The sequence below is a fragment of the Hypanus sabinus genome, chromosome 13 (assembly GCF_030144855.1).
Source record: "Hypanus sabinus isolate sHypSab1 chromosome 13, sHypSab1.hap1, whole genome shotgun sequence".
NCBI lineage: Eukaryota > Metazoa > Chordata > Chondrichthyes > Myliobatiformes > Dasyatidae > Hypanus > Hypanus sabinus.
The window spans coordinates 10,247,485-10,270,855 of NC_082718.1; the positions used below are offsets into that span (position 1 = coordinate 10,247,485).

Consider the following 23,371-nt stretch of genomic DNA (forward strand, 5'->3'; position numbering starts at 1 on the left):
AAATCCATGCTGGCTCGGCCCAATCCTACCACTGCTATCTAGACATGTCACTATTTCATCTTTAATAATGGACTCTAGCATCTTCCCCACTACTGATGTTAGGCTGACAGGTCGAAAGTTCTGTTTTCTCCCTCCCTCCTTTCTTAAAAAGTGGGATAACATTAACCATTCTCCAATCCTCAGGAACTGATCCTGAATCTAAGGAACATTGGAAACTTCTCTGTTTCCCATAACAATTTCACCCAATTCATTCTTCAAGGGCCCAACATTGTTCTTAACTATCTTCTTTCTCTTCACATACCTAAAAAAACTTTTGCTATCCTCCTTTATATTCCTGGCTAGCTTGCGTTTGTACCTCATTTTTTTTTTCCCGTATTGCCTTTTTAGTTAAGTTCTGTTGTTCCTTAAAAATTTCCCAATCATCTGTCCTCCCACTCACCTTAGCTCTATCATACTTCCTTTTTTTTAAAGCTATGCAATCTCTGACTTCCTTTGTCAATCACTGTGGCCGCTTTCCCCCCTTTGAATCCTTCCTTCTCCGGGGGATGAACTGATTTTGCACCTTGTGCATTATTCCCAAGAATATCTGCCATTCCACTGTCTTTTCTGCTAGGATATCCACCCAGTTAACTTTGGCCAGCTCCTCCCTCATGGCTCCATAGTCTCCCCTGTTCAACTGCAACACTGACACCTCCGATCTGCCCTTATCCTTCTCAAATTGCAGATAAAAACATCGTATTATGGTCACTACCTCCTAATGGCTCCTTTACTTCAAGATTGCTTATCAAATCCTGTTCATTACACAAGACTAAATCCAGAATAGCCTTGTCCCTGGTCGGCTCTCGTACAAGCTGTTCCAAGAATGCATCCCTTAGGCACTCTACAAACTCCCTATCCTGGGGTTGCGGATGGGTGGGCAAGGAGGTAAAAGGGGGTGGGAAATGGTGAAGGAGAGGGAGATGGTGGGGCATTACTGGAAATTCGAGAAATCGATGTTCATACCATCAGGTTGGAGGCTACCCAGACAGAATATAAGGTGCTGTTCTTCCACTTTCCTCGCATCAGACTGTGTTGGAGATTGTCATTCCAACCATTTATGAATTATATCCCAATCATATGATAAATTCTGTTTATCTTTTCTTACACTGTTGTTAAGTCAACGTATCAACTGTCTTATTTGCTGAGAAGACAGGTAATATTTAACTGCCATAATATGGATGCAATTTGTATATTTTCTTAATTCACTGAAGTTCAGACCAAGCCTCTAAGTTTCTTTTTTAGGGATATGGAATTTCTTTGGACCATTTGTCAGTTTTTCCTAGTTCTGGAGGTTGATGGTAGACATCCTGTTTTCTTACATAATTTCCATTGTCTTTCTTGTGTGCTTTTTAGTCTCTTAGTTTTTATTGGAGCAAGTAGTGACATGGCTGCCAGACCAGTTACCTCATCACTGAAGCCACCAGAGGTCTCCGTTGAGTCAGTGGTGTATTCCTTATGGAATTCCCAAGTTGTCACTGCTTCTGGGGTCTATTCAATGTTGGCTGCATGCTAGTCACATCACTGTTAACATCACCCACTGGATTGACAGAACCACCCACCAAAGGTTGTTTCAGACTGCCTTGCAACTGAACAGTTACACTAAGCAAGGACATCGTGCTGTTTTCTCACTCACTCAGTTAACAGGGAGATTTGTTTGCCAGGCATTTTACTGTCCCTATCATACTTTTCCTTCAGCATGTTACACATTTCTCCCTCCTTACTCTGGCTTCTTCCCCCTTCCTTTCCAGTCCTGATGAAGGGTTTTGGCCAGAAACACTGAGAGCTTTTTCCTCTCCCAAGATACTGCCTGACCTGCTGAGATCCTCCAGCATTTTGTGCATGTTCCACTACACTTCTTGCTCCGAGCCTTCTGAGGATGTGGAGCTTGCTGTCAGGAGGTGAATGGCCTGGTGAGGATATTGGTTTATTATGGTCATGTGAAACAGTGAAACGATTTACTTTCTGTGCCAAGCCTATGGATCATTTCACTTTGAGGTAACACAAGGGCAAAGCAACAGGCATTGCAAAACCCAGTGTTACAGATGCAGAGAACATGCAGAGAACAATAAGGTGGAAGGGCATTACGAGGTAGATTGTGAAAATAGAGTTCATGTCATCATGCAGAATCCATTCAGTAGTCTTATAAAAACAGGATGGGGGTCCTTGTTCGGAACATACATGCGGGAGTAAGGAAAGGAAAGGTCACATGTGGTGTAGTGAGTGAAGACTCCGGTAACATTTAAATGGCAGCATACACCACTTGGTCTGAATGGACAGTTTATCTGTAATTCCACACAAGGAACTCACACAAGGTTCTTGTCTTCCACTTGTGCAATGAGTCACGTTTGTTGACAATGGCTGGAAACTGGGAGCTTGCAGCCAATTGTCCTGAAGCGCACGAGGAGTATTAACAACATGGCTGCACAACCACTGAGCTCAGAAAGAATCTTTACATTTATTTAAAATCTAATATCTTATCCTTCTCTTGTTCAATAATTCCAGGAAAACTTTGTGGAAAAACATGGAAAAGAACTGGCTAAGAGCTGCTCTACGTTGGATTTTGAGTATCAGAAAAAATTCGATAAATGTGAGATCTGGCTGAACTCCGTGGAAGATCAACTGTTTGTCGAAGTCTATTACAGAGGTAAGAGCCAGTGGTTCAGAAGACACAGAATAGTTGATGCCACATTAAACTAATCACATGGTCCATATCTCTCCATTTGATGCAAATTCACATATCTATCTAAAAGTCTCTCAACTGCTACTATTCTGTTTGTTCCACTATCACCCCTACTGTGCATTACAGACACCTACCATTTCCTAGGTTAAAAAAATCCCTTTTAAACTTTCACCCTCTCTCCTTAAAACTTTGCCCTCAAGTACTCTCCATTTCTGCCCTGGATAAAAGTTTCTGTCTGTCTACACTATCAAGTCAAGTCAAGTCACTTTTTATTGCCATTTCGACCATAACTGCTGTTACAGTACACTGTAAAAACGAGACAATGTTTCTCAGGGCCATGGTGCAACATGAAACAATACAAAAACTAGACTGAAACTATGTAAAAACAACACAAAAACCACACTAGACTACAGACCTACACAGGACTGCATAAAGTGCACAAAACAGTGCAAGCAGTACCATAAATAACAGGCAGTACAATAAAGACAATAGGCAGAGTAGAGGGCAGTAGGTTGGTGTCAGTCCAGGCTCTGGGTATTGAGGAGTCTGATGGCTTGGGGGAAGAAACTGTTACATAGTCTGGTCGTGAGAGCCCGAATGCTTTGGTGCCTTTTCCCAGGTGGCAGGAGGGAGAAGAGTTCCTACAAGGGGTGTGTGGGGTCCTTCATAATGCTGTTTGCTTTGCGGATGCAGCGCGTGGTGTAAGTCTGTAATGGTGGGATGATCTTCTCAGCTGACCTCACTACCTGCTGCAGGGTCTTGTGATCCGAGATGGTGCAATTCCTGAACCAGGCAGTGATGCAGCTGCTCAGGATGCTGTCAACACAACCCCTGTAGAATGTGATGAGGATGGAGGATGGGAGATGGACTTTTCTCAGCCTTCGCAGAAAGTAGAGAGGCTGCTGGGCTTTCTTTGCTATGGAGCTGGTGTTGAGGGACCAGGTGATATTCTCCGCTAGGTGAACACCAAGAAATCTGGTGCTCTTAACGATTTCTACAGAGGAGCCATCGATGTTCAGCAGAGAGTCGTCGCCCCGTGCCCTCCTGAAGTCAACAACCATCTCTTTTTGTTTTGTTCACATTAAGAGACAGGTTGTCAGCTCTGCACCAGTCCGTTAGCCGCTGCACCTTCTCTCTGTAAGCTGACTCGTTGTTCTTGCTGATGAGACCCACAACAGTCGTGTCATCGACGAACTTGATGATATGGTTCGAGCTGTGTGGTGCAGCACAGTCATGGGTCAGCAGAATGAACAGCAGTGGACTGAGCACACAGCCCTGGGGGGCCCCCGTGCTCAGTGTTACGATGTTGGAGATTCTGCCTCCAACCCGGACTGACTGAGGTCTCCCAGTCAGGAAGTCTAGGATCCATTTGCGGAGGAAGGTGTTCAGGCCGAGTAGGCTCAGCTTTCCAATCAGTTTCTGAGGGATGATTGTGTTGAATGCTGAACTGAAGTCTATGAACAGCATTCAAATGTTCATGCCGTTTTTGTCCAGGTGGGTGAGGGCCAGGTGGAGGGTGATGGCAATGGCGTCATCTGTTGAGCGATTGGGATGCTACGCAAACTGCAGGGGGTCCAGTGAGGGGGGCAGCAGGGTCTTGATGTGCTTCATGATGAGCCTCTCGAAACACTTCATGATGATGGCTGTGAGTGCAACGGGATGGTAGTCACTGAGGCAGGACACTGAAGATTTCTTCAGCATGGGGATGATGGTGGCGGCCTTGAAGCACATTGGAACGGTGGCGCTGCTCAGGGAAATGTTGAAGATGTCAGTGAGAAGATCTGCTAGCTGGTCTGCACATCCTCTGAGCACTCTGCCAGGAACATTGTCTGGTCCAGCAGCCTTCCGTGGGTTGACCCTGCACAAGGTTCTCCTCACATCGGCCACAGTGAGAAACAGCACCTGGTCATTTGGAGGGGTGGACTTCCTCGCAGCCACATCATTTTTCGTCTCAAAACGAGCATAGAAGCTGTTCAGCACATCTGGGAGGGAGGCATCACGCGCATAGTCAGGTGATGTTGTCCTGTAATTGGTAATGTCCTGAATGCCCTTCCACATGCGCCGTGTGTTGCCGCTGTCCTGAAAGTGGCTGTGGATCTGCTGGGCATGTGCACGCTTTGCCTCTCTGATGGCCCAGGACAGCTTGGCCCTTGCTGTTATTAGGGCTGCCTTGTCGCCTGCTCTGAAGGCGGAGTCACGGGTTCTCAACAGCGCACGCACCTCTGCGGTCATCCATGGCTTCTGGTTAGAGTGTGTAGTGATGGTCTTGGACACAGTGACATCGTCGATGCACTTGCTGATGTAGCTGGTCACTGATGTGCATCTTTCATCATTTCAACATTCTTTCATCATTTTGCATTCTCCTATTGGGTTGCCTCTTAGCTTCTGGTATTCCAAAGAAAACAGCCCAAGTCTGTCCAACTTCTCCTCAGAGCACATGCCCTCTAATCCTGAGAAACTTTTTCTGCACACTCTCCAAAATTTCAATAACTTCCTGTAATGAGCAACCAAAACTGCACGCAGTACTTCAAGTGCAGCCTAACAACTACAAAACAATTTCCTGGCTCTTTTAAGACCATAAGAACAAAGGAAAACATAGGCAGGAGAAGCTAAAGTCAGTTGCATCCATTTGAAATAACCCAGAAAATGTGTAGCTTGGGTGGTTGATAGTTGAGTTGTTCTCTGGTTTTGACAATCCATTTACGAACATGTCATTTCCATATGAGGAGACATCATCAGTGCACTCTTCACTTGTGGCATGTCCTCCGAATGCCTGGCTTCTAGATACTAATCGATCAGTTGATTTGTCATCATTATGGAAACTCAATTGTGATGTAGTGAGGGGGACTTGTCACTGATTGGTTGTGTGGCAAGCTCTGTGTGTTGTCTAGAATTTTGCCCACATTGGTTGATGAAAGGTTAATCTGTTTGATCGTTTTTTGTGGGTGCATTTTCAAACTCATAGGCATCTTCATATAAAGTTCCATGAGTAGTCATTCCGTCTGAGTACTTTGAAGAGACATCATTGCTCTTTATTCCCTGCTCTCCAGAGCAAAGTTTTAGAAAACATAGAAAAACTACAGCACAATACAGGCCCTTCGGCCCACAGAGTTGTGCCAAACATGTCCCTACCTTAGAAATTACTAGGCTTACTTATGGTCCTCTATTTTTCTAAGCTCCATGTACCTATCCAAAAGTCTCTTAAAAGACCCTATCATATCCGCCTCCACCACCGTTGCCGGCAGCCCATTCCATGCATTCACCACTCTCTGAGTAAAAAATTTGCCCCCGACATCTCCTCTGTACCTACTCCCCAGCACCTTAAACCTGTGTCCTCTTGTGGCAACCATTTCAGCCCTAGGAAAAAGCCTCTGACTAACCACACGGTCAATGCCTCTCATCATCTTATACACCTCTATCAGGACACCTCTCATCCTCCGTCACTCCAAAGAGAAAAGGCTGAGTTCACTCAACCTATTCTCGTAAGGCATGCTCCCCAGTCCAGGCAACATCCTTGTAAATCTCCCCTGCACCCTTTCTATGGCTTCCACATATTGGAAAAAGAATGTAGTGAGGCGACCAGAAGTGAGCACAGTACTCCAAGTGGGGTCTGAGCAGGGTCCTATATAGCTGCAACATTACCTCTCGGCTCCTAAATTTAATTCCACGATTGATGAAGGCCAATACACCGTATGCCTTCTTAACCACAGAGTCAACCTGCACAGCTGCTTTGAGTGTCCTATGGACTCGGACCCCAAGATCCCTCTGATCCTCCACACTGCCAAGAGCCTTACCATTAAAACTATATTTTGCCATCATATTTGACCTACCAAAATGAACCACTTCACACTTATCTGGGTTGAACTCCATCTGCTACTTCTCAGCCCAGTTTTGCATCCTATCAATGTTCTGATGTAACCTCTGACAGCCCTCCACACTATCCACAACACCTCCAACCTTTGTGTCATCAGCAACCTTACTAACCCATCCCTCCACTACCTCATCCAGATCATTCATAAAAATCATAAAGAGTAGGGGTCCCAGAACAGATCCCTGAGCCACTCCACTGGTGACCGACCTCCATGCAGAATATGACCCATCTACAACCACTCTTTGCCTTCTGTGGGCAAGCCAGTTCTGGATCCACAAAGCAATGTCCCTTTGCATCCAGTGCCTCCTTACTTTCTCAATAAGCCTTGCTTGGGGTACCTTATCAAATGTCTTGCTGAGATCCATATACGCTACATCTACTGCTCTTCCTTCATCAATGTGTTTAGTCACATCCTCAAAAAATTCAATCAGGCTCGTAAGGCATGACCTAATCCTAATTCTAATCATATTTATTCTATTCCTAATCATATTTTACTTCTCAGAGTGTTCATAAATCCTGCCTCTCAGTATCTTCTCCATCAACTTACCAACCACTGAGATAAGACTCACTGGTCTATAATTTCCTGGGCTATCTCTACTCCCTTTCTTGAATAAAAGAACAACATCCACAATCCTCCAATCCTCTGGAACCTCTCTCATCCCCATTGACGATGCAAAGATCATTGCCCGAGGCTCAGCAATCTCCTCCCTCGCCTCCCACAGTAGCCTGGGGTACATTTTGTCCTGTGCCGGCGACTTATCCAACTTGATGCTTTCCAAAACCTCCAGCACATCCTCTTTCTTAATATCTACATGCTCAAGTTTTTCAGTCTGCTGAAAGTCATTACTATAATCACCAAGATCCTTTTCCATAGTGAATACTGAAGTAAAGTGTTCATTAAGTACCTCTGCTATTTCCTCCAGTGCCATACACACTTTCCCACTGCCACTTGATAGGTCCTATTCTTTCATGTCTTATCCTCTTGCTCTTCATGTACTTGTAGAATGCCTTGCGGTTTTCCTTAATCCTGCCCACCAAGGCCTTCTCATGGCCGCTTCTGGCTCTCCTAATTTCCTTCTTAAGTTTCTTCCTATTAGCCTTATAATCTTATAGATCTCTAACATTACCTAGCTCTCTGAACCTTTTGTAAGCTTTTCTTCTTGACTGGATTTATTACAGCCTTTGTACACCACGGTTCCTGTAGCCTACCATAATTTCCCTGTCTCGTTGGAACGTACCTATGCAGAACTCCACATAAATATCCCCTGAACATTTGCCACATTTCTTTTGATTCAGCTTTCTTGTGTGCATTTGGATGCTTACTGTGATAGCTCAGGATCTGAGCTGTATGTGTTCCCTTATGGTAAACGGATGTTTCCAAAGTGCTGTCAGTGTTTCTACTGATAAGCACATCCAAAAATGCCAGTTTCCCCTCAGTTTCTGTTTCTATCATGAACATAATATCATTGAACTCATCATTGATTAGTTTATAAGTTCTTTCAATTTTACTGTGTTTTACAATGACAAAGGTATCATTGACATAATGGACCCAAATTTTAGGGTTTATAATTGGCAACATTGTATTTTCTAACTTTTGCATGACAGCTTCCACTATGCAATGGTCTAAGTTTCCTAACCTCCACTGGCATTCTACTTACCCTGCAGGCTGAGGGCATTCTCTTGCACTCCTGCCCTGTCTTGAGGGTGATGGAAAGGTCTAAGTGAGTCACTTACAGGATTTACATGCAACTCACAAAAATCTAGAGGAACTCAGTGGGTCAGGCAGCATTGATGGAAGAAAGTGGACGGTCAATGTTTTGAGTAGAGATTCTAAAAGATGGAAGAGAGGCTGTAGGTATGAAAAGTTTAGGGAAGGGGGTAAGCAGGAGCCACAGTTTTGTGTATGTGCATGCGCAGGAGGGAGGAACGGGGCTTGTTTTATTGTGTTCTGTGTCGTTCTGCCCAGCTTGTGGGCATGCTATTTTGGCACCGGAATGTGTAGCAAAACTTGCAGGCTGTGCTCAGCATATCCTTGGATATCCATGTCTACCCAATCTTGTAGAGTTTTTAAGGAGGTTGCCAGGAAAATTGATGAAGGCAAGACAGTGGATGTTTTCTACATGTACTTAAGTAGGCATTTGACAAGGTCCTGCATGTGAGGTTGATCAAGAAAGTGTAGACACTTGGCATTCAAGATGAGGGAGTAAACTGGATGCCAGAGAATGGTTGCCTCTCTGACTGGAGGCCTGTGCCTAGTGGTGAGCCACAGGGGTCAGTGCAGGGTCCATTGGTTTGTCACCTATGTCGATTATCTGAATGATAATGTGGTAAACTGTTTTGCGGATGTCACCAAGACAGGGGAACTGAGGAAGTTGAGCAACATCTATGGAGGGGAATAAACACTCACCATTTCGGGCTGAGATCCTGCATTGGAAATGGAAAGGAAGGGGACAGAAGCGAGGAAGGGGGAAGAAGGAGTACAAACTGGTGGGTGATTTTGTGCCTACTGTATTTACAAGCCTGGTCAGTGGGATCCCTCGGGAACCTGAATAACAGGAAAGCCCCAGAGTTCTGTAGTTTGCCAGCCCCTAACTATACAGCATCAGAAACAAGTAGTCCAGTGATACAAAGAAACACTAGGCAAGTGAATAGGGAGTAAGGGGAAGACAGATCTACAGGTTACATGGTGTACACATGTTGTCAAGGTCGTTCTGGTCTTTTCCAGCACCAGTCATCCCTAACTTTTGTTTTGTTTTCACAGCTAACGATAAAATTAACAAAATACTGACTGACCTGAAGAGCAGAATAGATGATAGCACGAAAAAGGTAATTTAATTGATTTTATTTTTTTTTACATCCTTTACACACAAGGAGTAAAATTCTTTGTTACATCTCCATCTGAATGTGCAATGTGCAAATTAGTAATTTGTAATAAATAGCATGCAAATAGAATAGCATTTGGAATAAACAGTAAGATATATAACAGGACAGTCATTATAATATAGAAAGACAATTGTTCCAGCGTGAATTAATCAGTTTGATGGTTTGGTTGAAGAAGCTGTCCCAGAGCCTGTTGGTCCTGGCTTTTGTGCTGTGGTACCGTTTCCAGATGGTAGCAGCTGGAACAGTTTGTGGTTGGGGTGACTCAGGTCTCCAGTGATCCTTCGGGCACTTTTTACACACCTGGCTTTGTAAATGCCCTGAACAGTAGGAAGTTTACCGCTGGGCTGCCCGCAGCACTCTCTGCGGTTTCCAACATCCCCGCAGTTCCTCATTGTACAGTGACAATCCATGCTGCACCAGCAATTTGATTCATCACTGAGAAACTGGCTCTTTGACTCATCAGGTCAGTACAGATCATCAAACACCCATTTACACTAATCCTACATATTTATTTATTTTTATTACCCCTGCATTCTCATCAGCTCGCTCCAAATTCGACGATTCACCTACACGGTAGGGGGTGCCATACCTTGGATGTGGGATGAAACTGAAGCTTTGGGAGGGAGCCTTATGACACACAAGCTGCACACAGACAGTGCCAGATGTCAGGATTGCACAGGACAGAGATTAAAAGATTAGTTTTATTTGTCACATGTACATTGAAGCATACTTGAAGTGTCTTGCTTGCATCAACAACCAGCACAGTCTGAGGATTATACTGGGGGCAGCCTGCAAGAATTGCCACATGCAGTGCGTCCACAACTTACTAACCCTAACGCGTATGTCTTTGAAGTATGCAGGAGGAATCCAGAGCACCCAGGAGAAACTCACACAGTTTCGGGGAGAACATACAGGCTCCTTACAGACAGAGGTGGGAATTGAACTCTGATCACTGATACTGTATCATTACACTAACTATAATGTCACTGTGCTGCCCTGCTCCTCTGTCATTAGCTACATTGTCCTCTTGAGCATAAAAATTGAGGATGATGCTCTAGCATGGAACTGAGATTGTGCTACATTGTCAGAAATAATGCAATGAGCCTGGGATGCAGCCACAAGTAGAAGTAAAAGATCCCATAGGGCTCTGGTGGAACAAAGCAGGTACACTTGCTGGATGAGTAACTACGCTCAGACCATCCAAGCAGCAGATTGCCATTGGTGCGTTAGTGGTCAATGGGAAGGTGGTGGAACTGCGCACACATCTGCCCAGGTACAGCCAGTCTCCATCTGATCTACAGCCACACAACAGGGAAACAGGCTCTTCAGACCAACTGGTCCGTGCTGACCAAAATCATCAACTAAGATCATCGCATGGGTCTGCTCTTGGCCCATATCCTTCTAAAACTTTCCTACTCATGTATCTCTCTATGTGCCTATTGTTAATATAGCTACCAGTGGCAGTGAGAGGGAAATATTTCTGATTAGTGTGAGGTGTTGGAAGTCCATGTTTGATCACTGATATTAAGATTAGAAACACAGAAAACCTACAGCACACTCAAATATGATGGCAGACTATAGTATTAATGGTAAGACTCTTGACGGTGTGAAGGATCAGAGGGAGCTTGGGGTCCGAGTCCACAGGATGCTCAAAGCAGCTGCGCAGATTGACTCTGTGGTTAAGATGTATGGTGTATTGGCATTCATCAATCATGGAATTGAACTTAGGAGCCGAGAGGTAATGTTGCAGCTATATAGGACCCAGGTCAGACCCCACTTGGAGTACTGTGCTCAGTTCTGGTTGCCTCATTACATCCTTTTTCCAATATGTGGAAGCCATAGAAAGGGTGCAGGGGAGATTTACAAGGATGTTGCCTGGATTGGGGAGCATGCCTTATGAAAATAGGTTGAGTGAACTCGGCCTTCTCTCCTTCGAGCAACGGAGGATGAGAGGTGACCTGATGGAGATGTATAAAATGATGACAGGCATTGATCACGTGGATAGTCAGAGGCTTTTTCCCAGGGCTGAAATGGTTGCCATAAGAGAACACAGGTTTAAGGTGCTGGGGAGTAGGTACAGAGGAGATGTCAGGGTTAAGTTCTTTACTCAGAAAGTGTTGAGTGCTTGGAATGGGCTGCTGGCAATGGTGGTGGAGGCGGATACGATAGGATCTTTTAAGAGACTTTTGGATAGGTACATGGAGCTTAGAAAAATGGAGTGCTATGGGTAAGCCTAGTAATTTCTAAGGTAGGGACATGTTTGGCACAACTTTGTGGGTTGAAGGGTCTGTATTGTGCTGTAGGTTTTCTATGTTTCTAACATTGAGCTCCTAAACCCAATCCCACGATTGATGAAGGCCAATGCATCATATGCTTTAATCAGATTCAACCTGCAAAGCCCCTTTGAGTATTCTATGGACCCCAAGATCCCTCTGATCCTCCACTCCTCCACATTGCCAACAGTCTTACCGTTAATACTATATTCTGCCATCATACTTGACCTACCAAAATGAACCACTTCACACTTCTCTGGGTTGAACTCCATCTGTCACTTCTCAGCCCTGTTTTGCATCCTGTCGATGTCCCACTGTAACCTCTGGCAGCCTTCCACACTATCTACAACACCTCTAACCATTGTGTCATCAGCAAACTTATTAACCCATCCCTCCACTTCCTCATCCAGGTCATTTATAAAAATCACGAAGAGTAAGGGCCCCAGAACAGATCCCTGTGGCACTCCACTGGTGACCGACCTCCATTGCAGAATATGACCTGTCTACAACCACTCTTTGCCTTCTGTGGGCAAGCCAGTTCTGGATCCACAAAGCAATGTCCCCTTGGATCCCATGTCTCCTTACTTTCTCAATAATCCTTACATGAGGTACCTCATCAAATGCTTTGCTGAAATCCATATACACTACATCTACTGCTCTTCATTCGTCGATGTGTTTAGTCACATCCTCAAAAAATTCAATCAGGCTCGTAAGGCACGACCTGCTCTTGACAAAGCCATGCTGACTATTCCTTATCATATTATGCCTCCCTTAGATCAGCTTTATTTGTTACATGTACATCAAAGCAGCAAAACATAGTAAAATCTGTCATTTACGTCAATAGCCAACACAGTCTGAGGATGTGCTGGTGGTTGACTGCAAGTGTCACCACTCTTCTGGCACCACACAGCATGCCCATAACTTACTAACGCCAACGTTACCCTGTATGTCTTTGGAATGAGAAAGGAAACTAGAGTACCTGGAAGAAACACGTGGTCACAGGGAGAATATGCAAACTCCTTGGGGACACTGGCAGGAATTGAACCAAGAGTGCTGGCAGTGTCAATCGTCATGCTAACCCCAACACTTCTCTGCTGCCCCTTCCTCTTCCACTGGTAAATAGCAATCACTGTCCCAGCTCCCACACACACTTCCTGATGCTGGAGTGTGAAGCAATAAAACAAGCAATAAAACAGGCAGAGGGATAGCTGAGGATTCAGGTCGAGACCCTGCAGCAGGATCCTTCCAGTGCTGTCAAAGGGAAACATTCCAGACTCTTTGCAGTACAATCCGCATTGTTTCTGTGGCCATACTTGCAGCAGATACACTCTGGCTGGTGGACATTCAGTGCAGAATGCTCATGGTCAAGCTCTGGTACTCCTGACCTATTCTAGAGAGTCAACCTACATCTCACCTTTGACCTCTACATTTGTAATAGATCGGAGAAGCAGTGAGGAACCAGCTGATAGGTGTACCATCACTGGCTTGCCAGAGTACATTCCTGTTCTTTCTGTTTCTCCTCACTCTATGGCCTATGTACAATTTGCATTTGCCTTGTCCTCAAGGTACAGCCTAAACTTCCTGTATATACATCTCCAGCTTCGGATATTTGGAATTTTTCCTCCCAAGAAATACAAAACTAAGCACGTGCTTCTGCCAACCAATTAACTAAAACTCAGTGACAGGTGCACTGTTGTGTGAGCCTGGGTTTCCAGCCTTGATGATGGTCTTTTTTTTTGTTGTTTGCGAGTTGGGGGTTTCCAATTGACAGTTTGTTCCCTGTGTGTTCAGGCTCACAACGACAGCATGGAGCTTAAGAAAGTCATAGCCCTGGCGGTTACTGGCTCATTGCTACTGCTCATATTCCTGTCTGGAGTCGTGTACCGGTGCTCCCAGTACAAGTCCAAGCACAAGGATCCGGTGAGTGGGAATAGGGCAGATCTCAGTGGATGGTACCCAGCTGTGTTCCAGTAAAGAATTGCAATGTCTGTGATGCAGCTCTTAAGTTTTTCATTTCTCTGGTCCAAACGGCCTAATTCTGTTCGTGGCTTACAGTCTAAGAGGGAGGCAGTGAGAGAGAAAGCAGAGCCCTGATATCATCTAACCAGTCCAGCCCTAAAGAAGTGTCTTGGCCCAAAATGTCATTCTGTATTCTCCTTTATAGACGCTGCCTAACTTTTTCTTCCCGCTTTTTGTGTGGTTTGCTTAAGCTTTCCAGCATTCAATAAGACAAAGTGAAAGCATCAAGCTACTGGAGGCACAAGAGATTCTGCAGATACTGGAAATATTGGCCAGATGCATTCAGTAGATCAGGCAACATCTATGGAGGGAGACAAAGTATGTCCATGAAGGTTCTCGGTAATTCAGGCCACTGTATATCATGCAGTAGTAAATCGAGGCAACTGGACTTACTGTTGTTGAGAAGATATTTCGTCACTCATCTGAGAGGCTTCTTCAGTTGTGATCCATGGTGGGTAGTTTACTGGTTTATAAACTCCGAGTTGTTTAAAGGTACAGCAATCTCATGAGGGTCAGTGAGAGTCATGGAGGTAATGAGTCTTATCTTTGCATGAACAGAGGTGTGAACTGTTGTGGAAACGCCGGGGTAGAGAAGCTAGGGTTAGCTTCTTTCAAACCACCTGTCCTCCCTGGGCTAAAATGTGCACATTGTTATCATCAAAGGGGTGTCCCTTGTCCTTTTGGTATAGGTATACAACCGGGAATTGCACAGATCTGTATATCAGTGAGACTAAACCACTTCACAAATGGATAGCCCAACGTAGGAGGCTATATCAGGTCAAGACTCGGCCATATATCTACACCCAAGGAAAAGTGACACTCCCTTGATGGACATTTGGGACAGGTGGTTAGAAAGATGGGTTAAAGAAGCCATCTTTGTCAAATTGGAAAATTCATCCCTGAACAGAAGTGACGGTGTACCCCCAGCCCCTATCAGCTACTTAAATGCAGTCCTAACATCTCTACTCTGGCATCTCCACCTCCATTCATGCAAAGACAAGATTAATGACCCTCATGAGAATGCTATACCTTTAAAAAACTCGCAGTTTATAGACCGGAAAACGACCTAATCATGGATCAGAACTGAAGAAGCCTCCCAGAGAAGTGGCAAAATGTCTTCTAGAGAACGCAGCGAGTCCAGTTGCCTTGATTTACTACTGCTCGATATAGGGAGATAAAGGGCTTTGGCCCAAAATATCGACAAACCATTTGCTACCATAGATGCTGCCTGACATACTGAGTTTCTCAGCATTTTGTGTGTGTGTTTCTCAAGTTACAAGACTGCAAAGATCTTACTGGCAATTAAAGTTTTCTGAATAAGAGGGCTTGTGGTAAGTGTGGTATCAGTGGTCATATGTTTGGGATGTGAAAAGTGGTGCTGGTTCAGGGCAAGTTTCTGTGTCCCTCATAACAAATGTAGAACAAGGACAGAGTTTGGAAAGGGGTGGGGGTTGTGGATGGCAAATTACAAAGCTGGCTTTATCTGAAGAAGACCCATGGAATCAAGAGGTGGGGTGCAGGAAGATGGTGTTCAAGTTAACAGAAGATTAATGTGTTGAAGGGAAGATGGGGGAGCCAAAATTAAGACTGGAATTATTAAAGATGGGCAGTAAGTTGCAGGAAAGCCACAGGAAGCTGAGGGATCGTGAAAGGAGAAATAGATGAGGTGTATGGAGGAGGATAAAGTAACAGTAGACAAAAGGGTAGGTGACAAAGGTGGGACTAGGGCACAAAGTATTCACATGGCAAAGATACCTCAAAGCCACAGGCAAGTACAGTCAATGACAACAAATTGGCAGGGTCCTTTGCGGAAGAGGAGGGAGGAGTTGGTGAAATCCAAGGGTTAATGGAGAGCAGGTAGCAAGGAGGCTGGGGATCAAGGCAGGGGTGCTGCACAGCAAGATTCCATAAACAGCTAGGTAATGATTCAACATTGGAAGAATGGGGAACCTCCAGAGAGGGTACAGGGATTTATTTACCAGTATTGTCTTGATGAAAAGCATGTCTTATGAGGAAAGGTTGAGCAAGCGAGGGCTCTTCTCTCAGGAGTGAAGATGGATGAGGAGTTGTAAGAGGTAAGTGGCATAGATAGAGTGGATAGCCAGGACTTTCTCCCCTGGTCAGAAATGGCTAAAACAACAAGGGATTAATCTTAAGGTAATTGGAGGATGGGGATGGAGGTTGGAAATCTGAGGTAGGTTTTGTTTTACACACAGAATGGTGAGTACATGGAATGCACTGTCAGCTCTTAGATAGGCACATGGATAATAGCACTAAAATGGAGGGCTATGCAGAAAGGAAGGGAAGATTGATCTTAAGAGTAGGTTAAAAGGTTGGCACAATATTTTAGCACAAAGTGTCTGGACTGTGCTGTAATGTTCTATAGTCTGTATGTTTACTTTGGTGTAGTAGCTGTACAAATTTTCACAATATTGAGGGTCCAAAATAATATTGAATAAGCAGCAATATGATAATGTTACAAATCAGCACCAATGAATATATGATTTGAGACAGGTTTTTTTTTAAAACTTTTATTAAACACTGTATAAAACCCAAAAGTAAAACGATTATCTTAACCAGAAGTCAGCTGCAATACGACAGTGCGAACAGTTCTTAAAGCGATAATGCAAAAACAGTCCCTATAAGTAGTAATGCGAAAGTCCAAAAATGATTTACAGTCAAAGGAGAGGCTCTCCTTGAGAGAATAAATTCTCTTTTGTGGTGTTACTGCTGATCCCAGTCGAAGTATGGTATTCCCCGGAAGATTTACAATCAAAGGAAATAAAACGGCTTAAAGGCACCGACCTTTCTTTGGCAAAACTTTGTATCCAACCTTCTACTCTTCTGGCAGAACAGGGGTTATCATGGATACTCATTACTAATTCCTCGTGCGAAGATTAAACAAAGGTCGAATCTGGTTCACCGTCGACATTAACTTTCCCAATCCTTCGGGATTTCCGAACTCCTTTAAAATCTTCACTCTCCACTGACCAAACTGGCAGTATAATAGCAAAACTGCCGGCAATAAACTTTGAGACTTAAAAGGGAAAATAAAACTCCACTTTTAAACAAAACTGCGTCATAATATCGGAATAAGCTGCAACATGGAGTCAGTGGCAAACTTAGCCACGAACTGCCCACGTCACAGGGTGGGGTTCTCCTTTTATACCCTGTTGGAAAAAAAACTATCAAATGATCTCTCACTGGCGGGAAAATGACGTCACTCCACCATCAAAAGACCATTACCTCATCTCCAGCATAGCCTCAATTACATCATGGTCACTTGACAGGTACAAGATACCCCACAGGTACGTAACAAAATATTCTCGTCTAACCCTTGAGCTCTGTCCTGCGAGGTAGCTCCAATATTAACACTTGTAATTCTGAAGCAGAATGTGTGACTTCAGAGATTTTAAGCACACAAGTGAGTCCAGTTCAGCACTGAGAAAACACAGGGCTGTTACCTTCATGTAATGCTGGAGGAACTCAGCAGGCCAGGCAGCATCAATGGAAAAAGAGTACAGTCAACATTTCAAACCAAACCCCCTCAGCAGGACTCCCTAAGTCGATAATCCTCTGTGGAAGCTGGTTTTGATCTTTGTCAAAGAAGGGAAAGTGGCTGTTGTCGACATAACTGTAAGATTCCAAGATAACAACCAGTCAATTCAGAAGGCCTATGCAGAGAAGAGGGCCAAATACCAGCACTTGGGTACCACAAATTCAAGTATTATCGGGTGCCCAAATCATAGACTTCTTTGTCCTAGTGTTTGGGGCTATAGAGGGCTCTGGCCCAAGTCCTACTGAAGGGTCTTTGCCCAAAACATCGACTGTACTCTTTTCCACAGATGCTGCCTGGCCTGCTGAGTTCCACCAGCATTGTGTGTATTTCTTGGATTTCCAGCTTCTGCAAATTTTCTCTTGTTTGTTACCCTCATGTTCCAATTTAAAGCTACAAACTACCCTCTTGGGTGGGTATAAAAGTTCTGCTACATCATTTTAAACAAGAGTCTGGTGCAATCTACAACATGCTGGTGAATGATCATTGCTCAATCAAATAGAACATCACAAGCATTATTATATCATTGCTAACTAAGGGAACTTAGTCTGTAAGTAAGCTTTTCATTTAGCACATACATTTGTATATATGACAATAAACCTATACTTTGTGTAAATTAGAGATTAAGATGTAGGAGCATAAGGCCATTCAGCCCATTAAATCTGCTCCACCATTTTATCCTGTTTGATTTATTATCCCCATCAACCCCATTCTTCTACCTTCTCTCTGTAACCTTTGACGCCTTATTAAAAACCTGTCAGCCTCTACTTTAAATATCCCCAATGCCTTTGTCTCCATAGCATAAATGCAGTAGCTACAAGTAGTATTCCACTGGTTAAATGCTTTGGGGCAACCAATATTTGTAAAATGCAAGTCATTTCCATCCAAGCTGGCGTCAATCACTGAATCTCTGTTCAGTGGAAATGCAGTAAAAGCTTCAGACTCTTCCTGAGCAGCTATGAGGTACAGCGCCCTCTGCTGTCAATACCTTTCCCCGTCGGTCATTAACGAGAAGCCACTGCACGCTGTGGGCAGCAGGTGGAGATGTCTGCATTTCACACTGGTCATGTCCACAACTCCAAACATAACTAAGGTCAGATAGGCTCGAACTTATGAGAATGTTTGAAGGTTCTCAGGATATCATGAATACAAAGCATTCTGCAAATGCTAGAAATCTTGAGCAACACACTGGGGAACCCAGCAGGTCAGGCAACATCTATAGAAAGGAATAAACAGTTGACATTTCGGGCTAAGACCCTGCATCAGACTGAAAATGAAGGGAACAAAAGCCAGAATAAGATGGGGAAGAGGAAATACAACCAAGCAGATGATAGGTGAGACTAAGTGAGGGACAATGTGGTTTTCCATTCCTCATCTTGCTTACCCTCTCATTCCTTCTGTTCATCTGCCCATTACTCCCTTGGGTTCTTCATCTCCTTACCTTTCTTCTATGGTCCAATGTCCTCTCCTATCGGATTCCTTTACTGTTTGTACCCATTCCCCCGCCCCCAGCTATCCACCCAATTCCGCACCAGGTGAAAAAATTCTAATGCCGTGATTTCTTACTTTTTCGTAGTACCTGACAGAAGAGCTGCGCACAGTGGACAACGGTTGCCATGACAACCCAGCCATGGACGTCACTGAGAGGGATTCAGAGATGGAGGAGAAGAACTACTGCAAAGCAACCTTCCTGGAAAACACGGATGGCTGGATAGTGCCCATGGACACACACATCAAGGATGAGCTGGAGGAAGAAGACACCCATTTATAAAGCATTGGAAATATAATCTATTGTTACCTTCAGCTCAATGCACATCTCTATGATTGCTTCAAATACGTATCCATATATACTGCCAGCAAGGACTGAACTCAAACTGTAAATTTCACATTCCACCTCCTTAAAGCTATATTCTCTCTAGATGCTATTTAGAAATGTTACAGGGTTTTTACAAGCCTGTCATGATTACCTGATAAATAGAAAGGGTAAGTCCTATGCTTCTATTCCTGTGTTCAATAAGAATCTGGCCAATTCTCTGCCTCATCTGCTTTCCTTCCTCTTTCCCTACTTGGAGCACTTGAACAGCCATTCAGACTTGTTGGCTGAGAATTCCAAAGACTCACAAACCCAAGTGAAGAGATCAAAGTCCCAAGTGGCCAAGCTCCTTTTACTGAGTCCATAGACCCTAGTTATAGAGACACCAAGGAAACACTGTCACGTGACAGCTGTCTGAAACTTTAAGTGTTGTGTGGAGTTTTGGTTTCCTGTTGATAGGAATATTGTAATTAGGCTAGAAAGGGGGCAGAAAAGACTCAAGAATATAATCAGGATTAGAGGACTTTAGTGACAAGGAGAGGTTCGGTAGATTGGGTCTGGTTTCTCTAGCATGCAGAAGGCTGACAGATTACCTTAGAGAGGTTTATAAGATCATGAGGGCCACAGCTAAGGTAAATGATCATTCATTATACCAGTGGAATGAGTGTAAAACTGGAGACCACAGGTTTAAGATGAGAAGGGACCTGAGGAGCAACCTTTTTCCACAGACAGTGGTGGTAATAAAAACATCCCATCGGAGGAAGGGGTAGAGGAGAATAGAATTGCATTTAAATTACTTCGGAGAGGTACACAGACAGGAAACAAACAGGCAAGTGGGACTTGCTCAGGTGGCAAGACAAGTTGATCAGTGTGGATGAGTTGCATCAGAAGGCTCGATGCTCGTCAGTGCCACTCCTCAGAGTGTGGAGCAGAGCCACATTCTATTTGATGTCCACTGGCATTCTTCCTGAAAACAAAGTTAACCTAAACACACAAAAAATAATGACCGTACAATGTGGTGGGGCAGTTGTTGTTGGCAGGTTGAAAGATGAAACAGGAATACTCCAGCCCAGTTACTATAATCAAAAACAAGCTCAGAATCATCATTCAAGTTCTGTGCAAATCTTTGGCTATCATAGTCAGTCACTGATGAGGTTGTAAATTAGAAACTGCAGTGTAATCATTTATTTTACATTTGCAATGTTAAAAACAAAGCTGGAGCATTGTTAGCAACCATTTAACTGTAAAGCATATCTGTACAACTGAAGGGGTAAATGTAGTTTCTGAGAGAATATGGCTTCAAAACACAAATGTGTACTTTCAGTAGTTGTTTATTTCAGGCAAACTAACTGAACATCAATGTGATGGGAAGATGTATGGCAGCAGCATGATGACCAACTATAGTAAGTGATTACTTGAGTGGTTCTTTGCCAACACAAATAAACACCAGTCCTTTTCTCAAGGCAAATCTTCCAATACCTTGGCAGCCACTAAATAGGGCTTCTTTGTCCAACAGCACTGGTATATACCAGAGCAAATGCACACTGGCAAGAACTATAGTTTTCTTAACTGAGAGACTCTAAATGATGCCGAACACTGGACAATTAACATTTAAATTAATTGTAAGGCAACCAACTGTTCAGATTGTGTAAGAACTGTTACAAGCTGTGGAATGATTCTGCATGTGGATTCAAATTTAACTTGGTCCCACCTCCAGTTCCTCCCTGTGGAAGCCCAGTAAGACCATAAAACATAGGAGCAGAATTAGGCTATTTGGCTCATTGAGTCTGTCCTGTCATTACATCATGTCTGATGCAATTTTCCTCTCAGCCCCAATCTCCTGCTTTCTCCCCATATCTCTTCATGCCTTCAATCAAGAATCTATCAAGTTCTGCCTTAAATATACATTACAACTTAAGAGTCCACAGTTGCCCGTGGCAACAAATACCAGATTCACCACCCACTGGTTTAAGAAATTCTCATTTCTGTTCTAAAATGATATCCCTCTATTCTGAGGTTGTGTCGTCTGGTCTTAGACTCCCTCCACCATAGGAAACATCCTCTCCACATCCACGCTATCAAAGCCATTCACCATTCGATAGGTTTCAATTAGGTCATCCCTTATTCTTCTGAATTCTAATGAATACAAGCCCAGAGCCACCAGACATTCTTCATATGGTAAGCCATTCAATCCTGGAATCATTCTTGTGAACCTCCTTTGAACCCTCTCCAGTTTCAGCACATCCATTCTAAGGTGCCCAAACCTGCTCACAATACTCCAAGTGAGGCCTCACCATTGCTTTATAAAGTTTCAACATTATATCCTTGATTTTATATCCTAGTCCTCTTGAAATGAATACTAACATTGCATTTGTCTTCCTCATCACAGACTCAAGCTGCAAATTAACCTTCAGGAAATCATGCACAAGGATTCCCAAATCCCTTTCCATCAGTTTTTTTTGTATTTTCTCTCCATTTAGGGAATCATTAATCCATTCATTTCTTCTACAAAAATGCATGACCATACACTTCCCGAGACTGTATTCCACCTGCCTTTTTTGCCCATTCTCCTAATCTAAGTCCTTATGTAGCCTCTCCACTTCCTCAAAACTACTTGCCCCTCCCCATCTTCATATTATCCACAAAATTTGCAACAAAGTCATCAATTCCTTCTTCCAAATCATTGATATATAATGTAAAAAGAATTGATTCCAGTGCAGACCCCTGTGGAACACCATTAGTCACCGACAGCCAATTAGAAAAGGCTCCCATTATTCCCACACTCGGCCTCCTATTAATAAGCCTCTGCTTTATCCATGCTAGAATCTTCCCTGTAATGGTAAGGGGCTGTTAGCTTGTTTAGCAGCCTCATTTGTGGCACCTTATCAAAAGCCTTCTGAAAATCCAAGTACACATCAACCAATTATCCTTTGTCTACCCTGATTGTTATATTTTCAAAGAACTCCCAGATTTATCAGGCAAGATTTTCCCTTGAGGAAACTATGCTGACTACGGCCTAAGTTAGAAACTCATCTCCTTCTACCTTAGGCCACAAGCTTATCAATCACCACTGATGAATTATTAACTTCAAACTTTCTGCATAATCAAAGAGTTGAATGCATGTAATGAGAGCTGTATAACTCATCTCGTTCTACCTTAGGCCACAAACTTATCAACCACCCCTGCTGTGGACAATTTCTGGAGGTCCAAGATCCGTATGCTCCATGACCGCTAGACTAAGTGTGTAAATGTAGGAGCTGATTTAAGTTAAGACTCTGCTGAGTATTCAACAATTCTTCAGCACACTGCTGGAAAGCATCAGCTTTTTAATGCACCATCACAATTGTCAAAAGATCTCAAAGCACTTTCTGCAGCAGAGAAAGCAGGCATCTAGTATTCCCTTCTCAATACTATCACCTATCTTGGTGGAGGATGGACTAGCCTTGGTGATAACATTGAGAGAGTAATTGAGTTAGACCTTAAGGCTTGAGTCAGGCTCAGAGACAAGGATGGAGAACCTTTGTGTTGAAAATAATTCCCACTGCAGGAGGATCTGGACTAAAGTGTAGTTGAGACTTCCCTAATATTTGGTGAGCACTAAGTGAAATACTATAGATTAATTTTCAAAGTATAATGTACCAAGGATTGCTGAATCTACAGAGCCCAAATGTTTTCTGAAGTCCTATAGCAATAATTAAATACCATAACCATGTGACAAGTTACTGTAGTGAATAAAAAGACAAATTACTTTTAAGGCAAATACAGAATTATTGCTCTATTTTAAGGAGAAAGTCATATACCACGATTTTGTTTAATAAAACTGTGTGCACTTACCTCAAATGGGGAGCTGGCAAGGTGCAATGGTTGGCTTACAAATAGCATAGGCTTCAGGATCGATAGCCGCCCTGCGCTGGTTAGTAGAATATTCAGGCCCCAAATAAGAACGCACACCAGAGGAAAGAACACATCCACCGAACCCTAAAATTACCATAAACCACGATCTTCAGTAGTGGAAACTGCATAGTGGTTGCAACAAGGTGAGTACTGCATCAGAGCCAGTCACTGGGAATAAACTCCCAAGCCAGTGTTAAACAATCAACTCGTAAACCCTGGAATATCATCTTATAATGTTTTCAATGCAATGATGTATTATGTTCAACCCTGGACTTCTGTACACATTATTAGTAATAGTTGTGTGAACACGTAAAATATCCAATAAAATTCTAAATAACTTTAA

At 43.5% G+C, this 23,371-nt stretch overlaps 1 protein-coding gene across 2 annotated transcripts in view; it reads left to right on the forward strand.

The window, feature by feature from the left end:
• The window catches only part of podxl (podocalyxin-like), a 161,232-nt gene extending 137,861 nt beyond the window's left edge, over positions 1-23,371 (forward strand). The window contains exons 5-9 of one of the 2 annotated variants that reach the window (XM_059987092.1): positions 2,542-2,683; positions 9,352-9,416; positions 10,327-10,404; positions 13,538-13,666; positions 18,898-23,371. In XM_059987092.1, coding sequence (XP_059843075.1) covers positions 2,542-2,683; positions 9,352-9,416; positions 10,327-10,404; positions 13,538-13,666; positions 18,898-19,092 — 609 coding nt within the window. In that variant the 3' untranslated portion in view covers positions 19,093-23,371. The remainder of the gene's footprint in view (positions 1-2,541; positions 2,684-9,351; positions 9,417-10,326; positions 10,405-13,537; positions 13,667-18,897) is intronic. The other variant, XM_059987093.1, reaches the window with a different exon arrangement.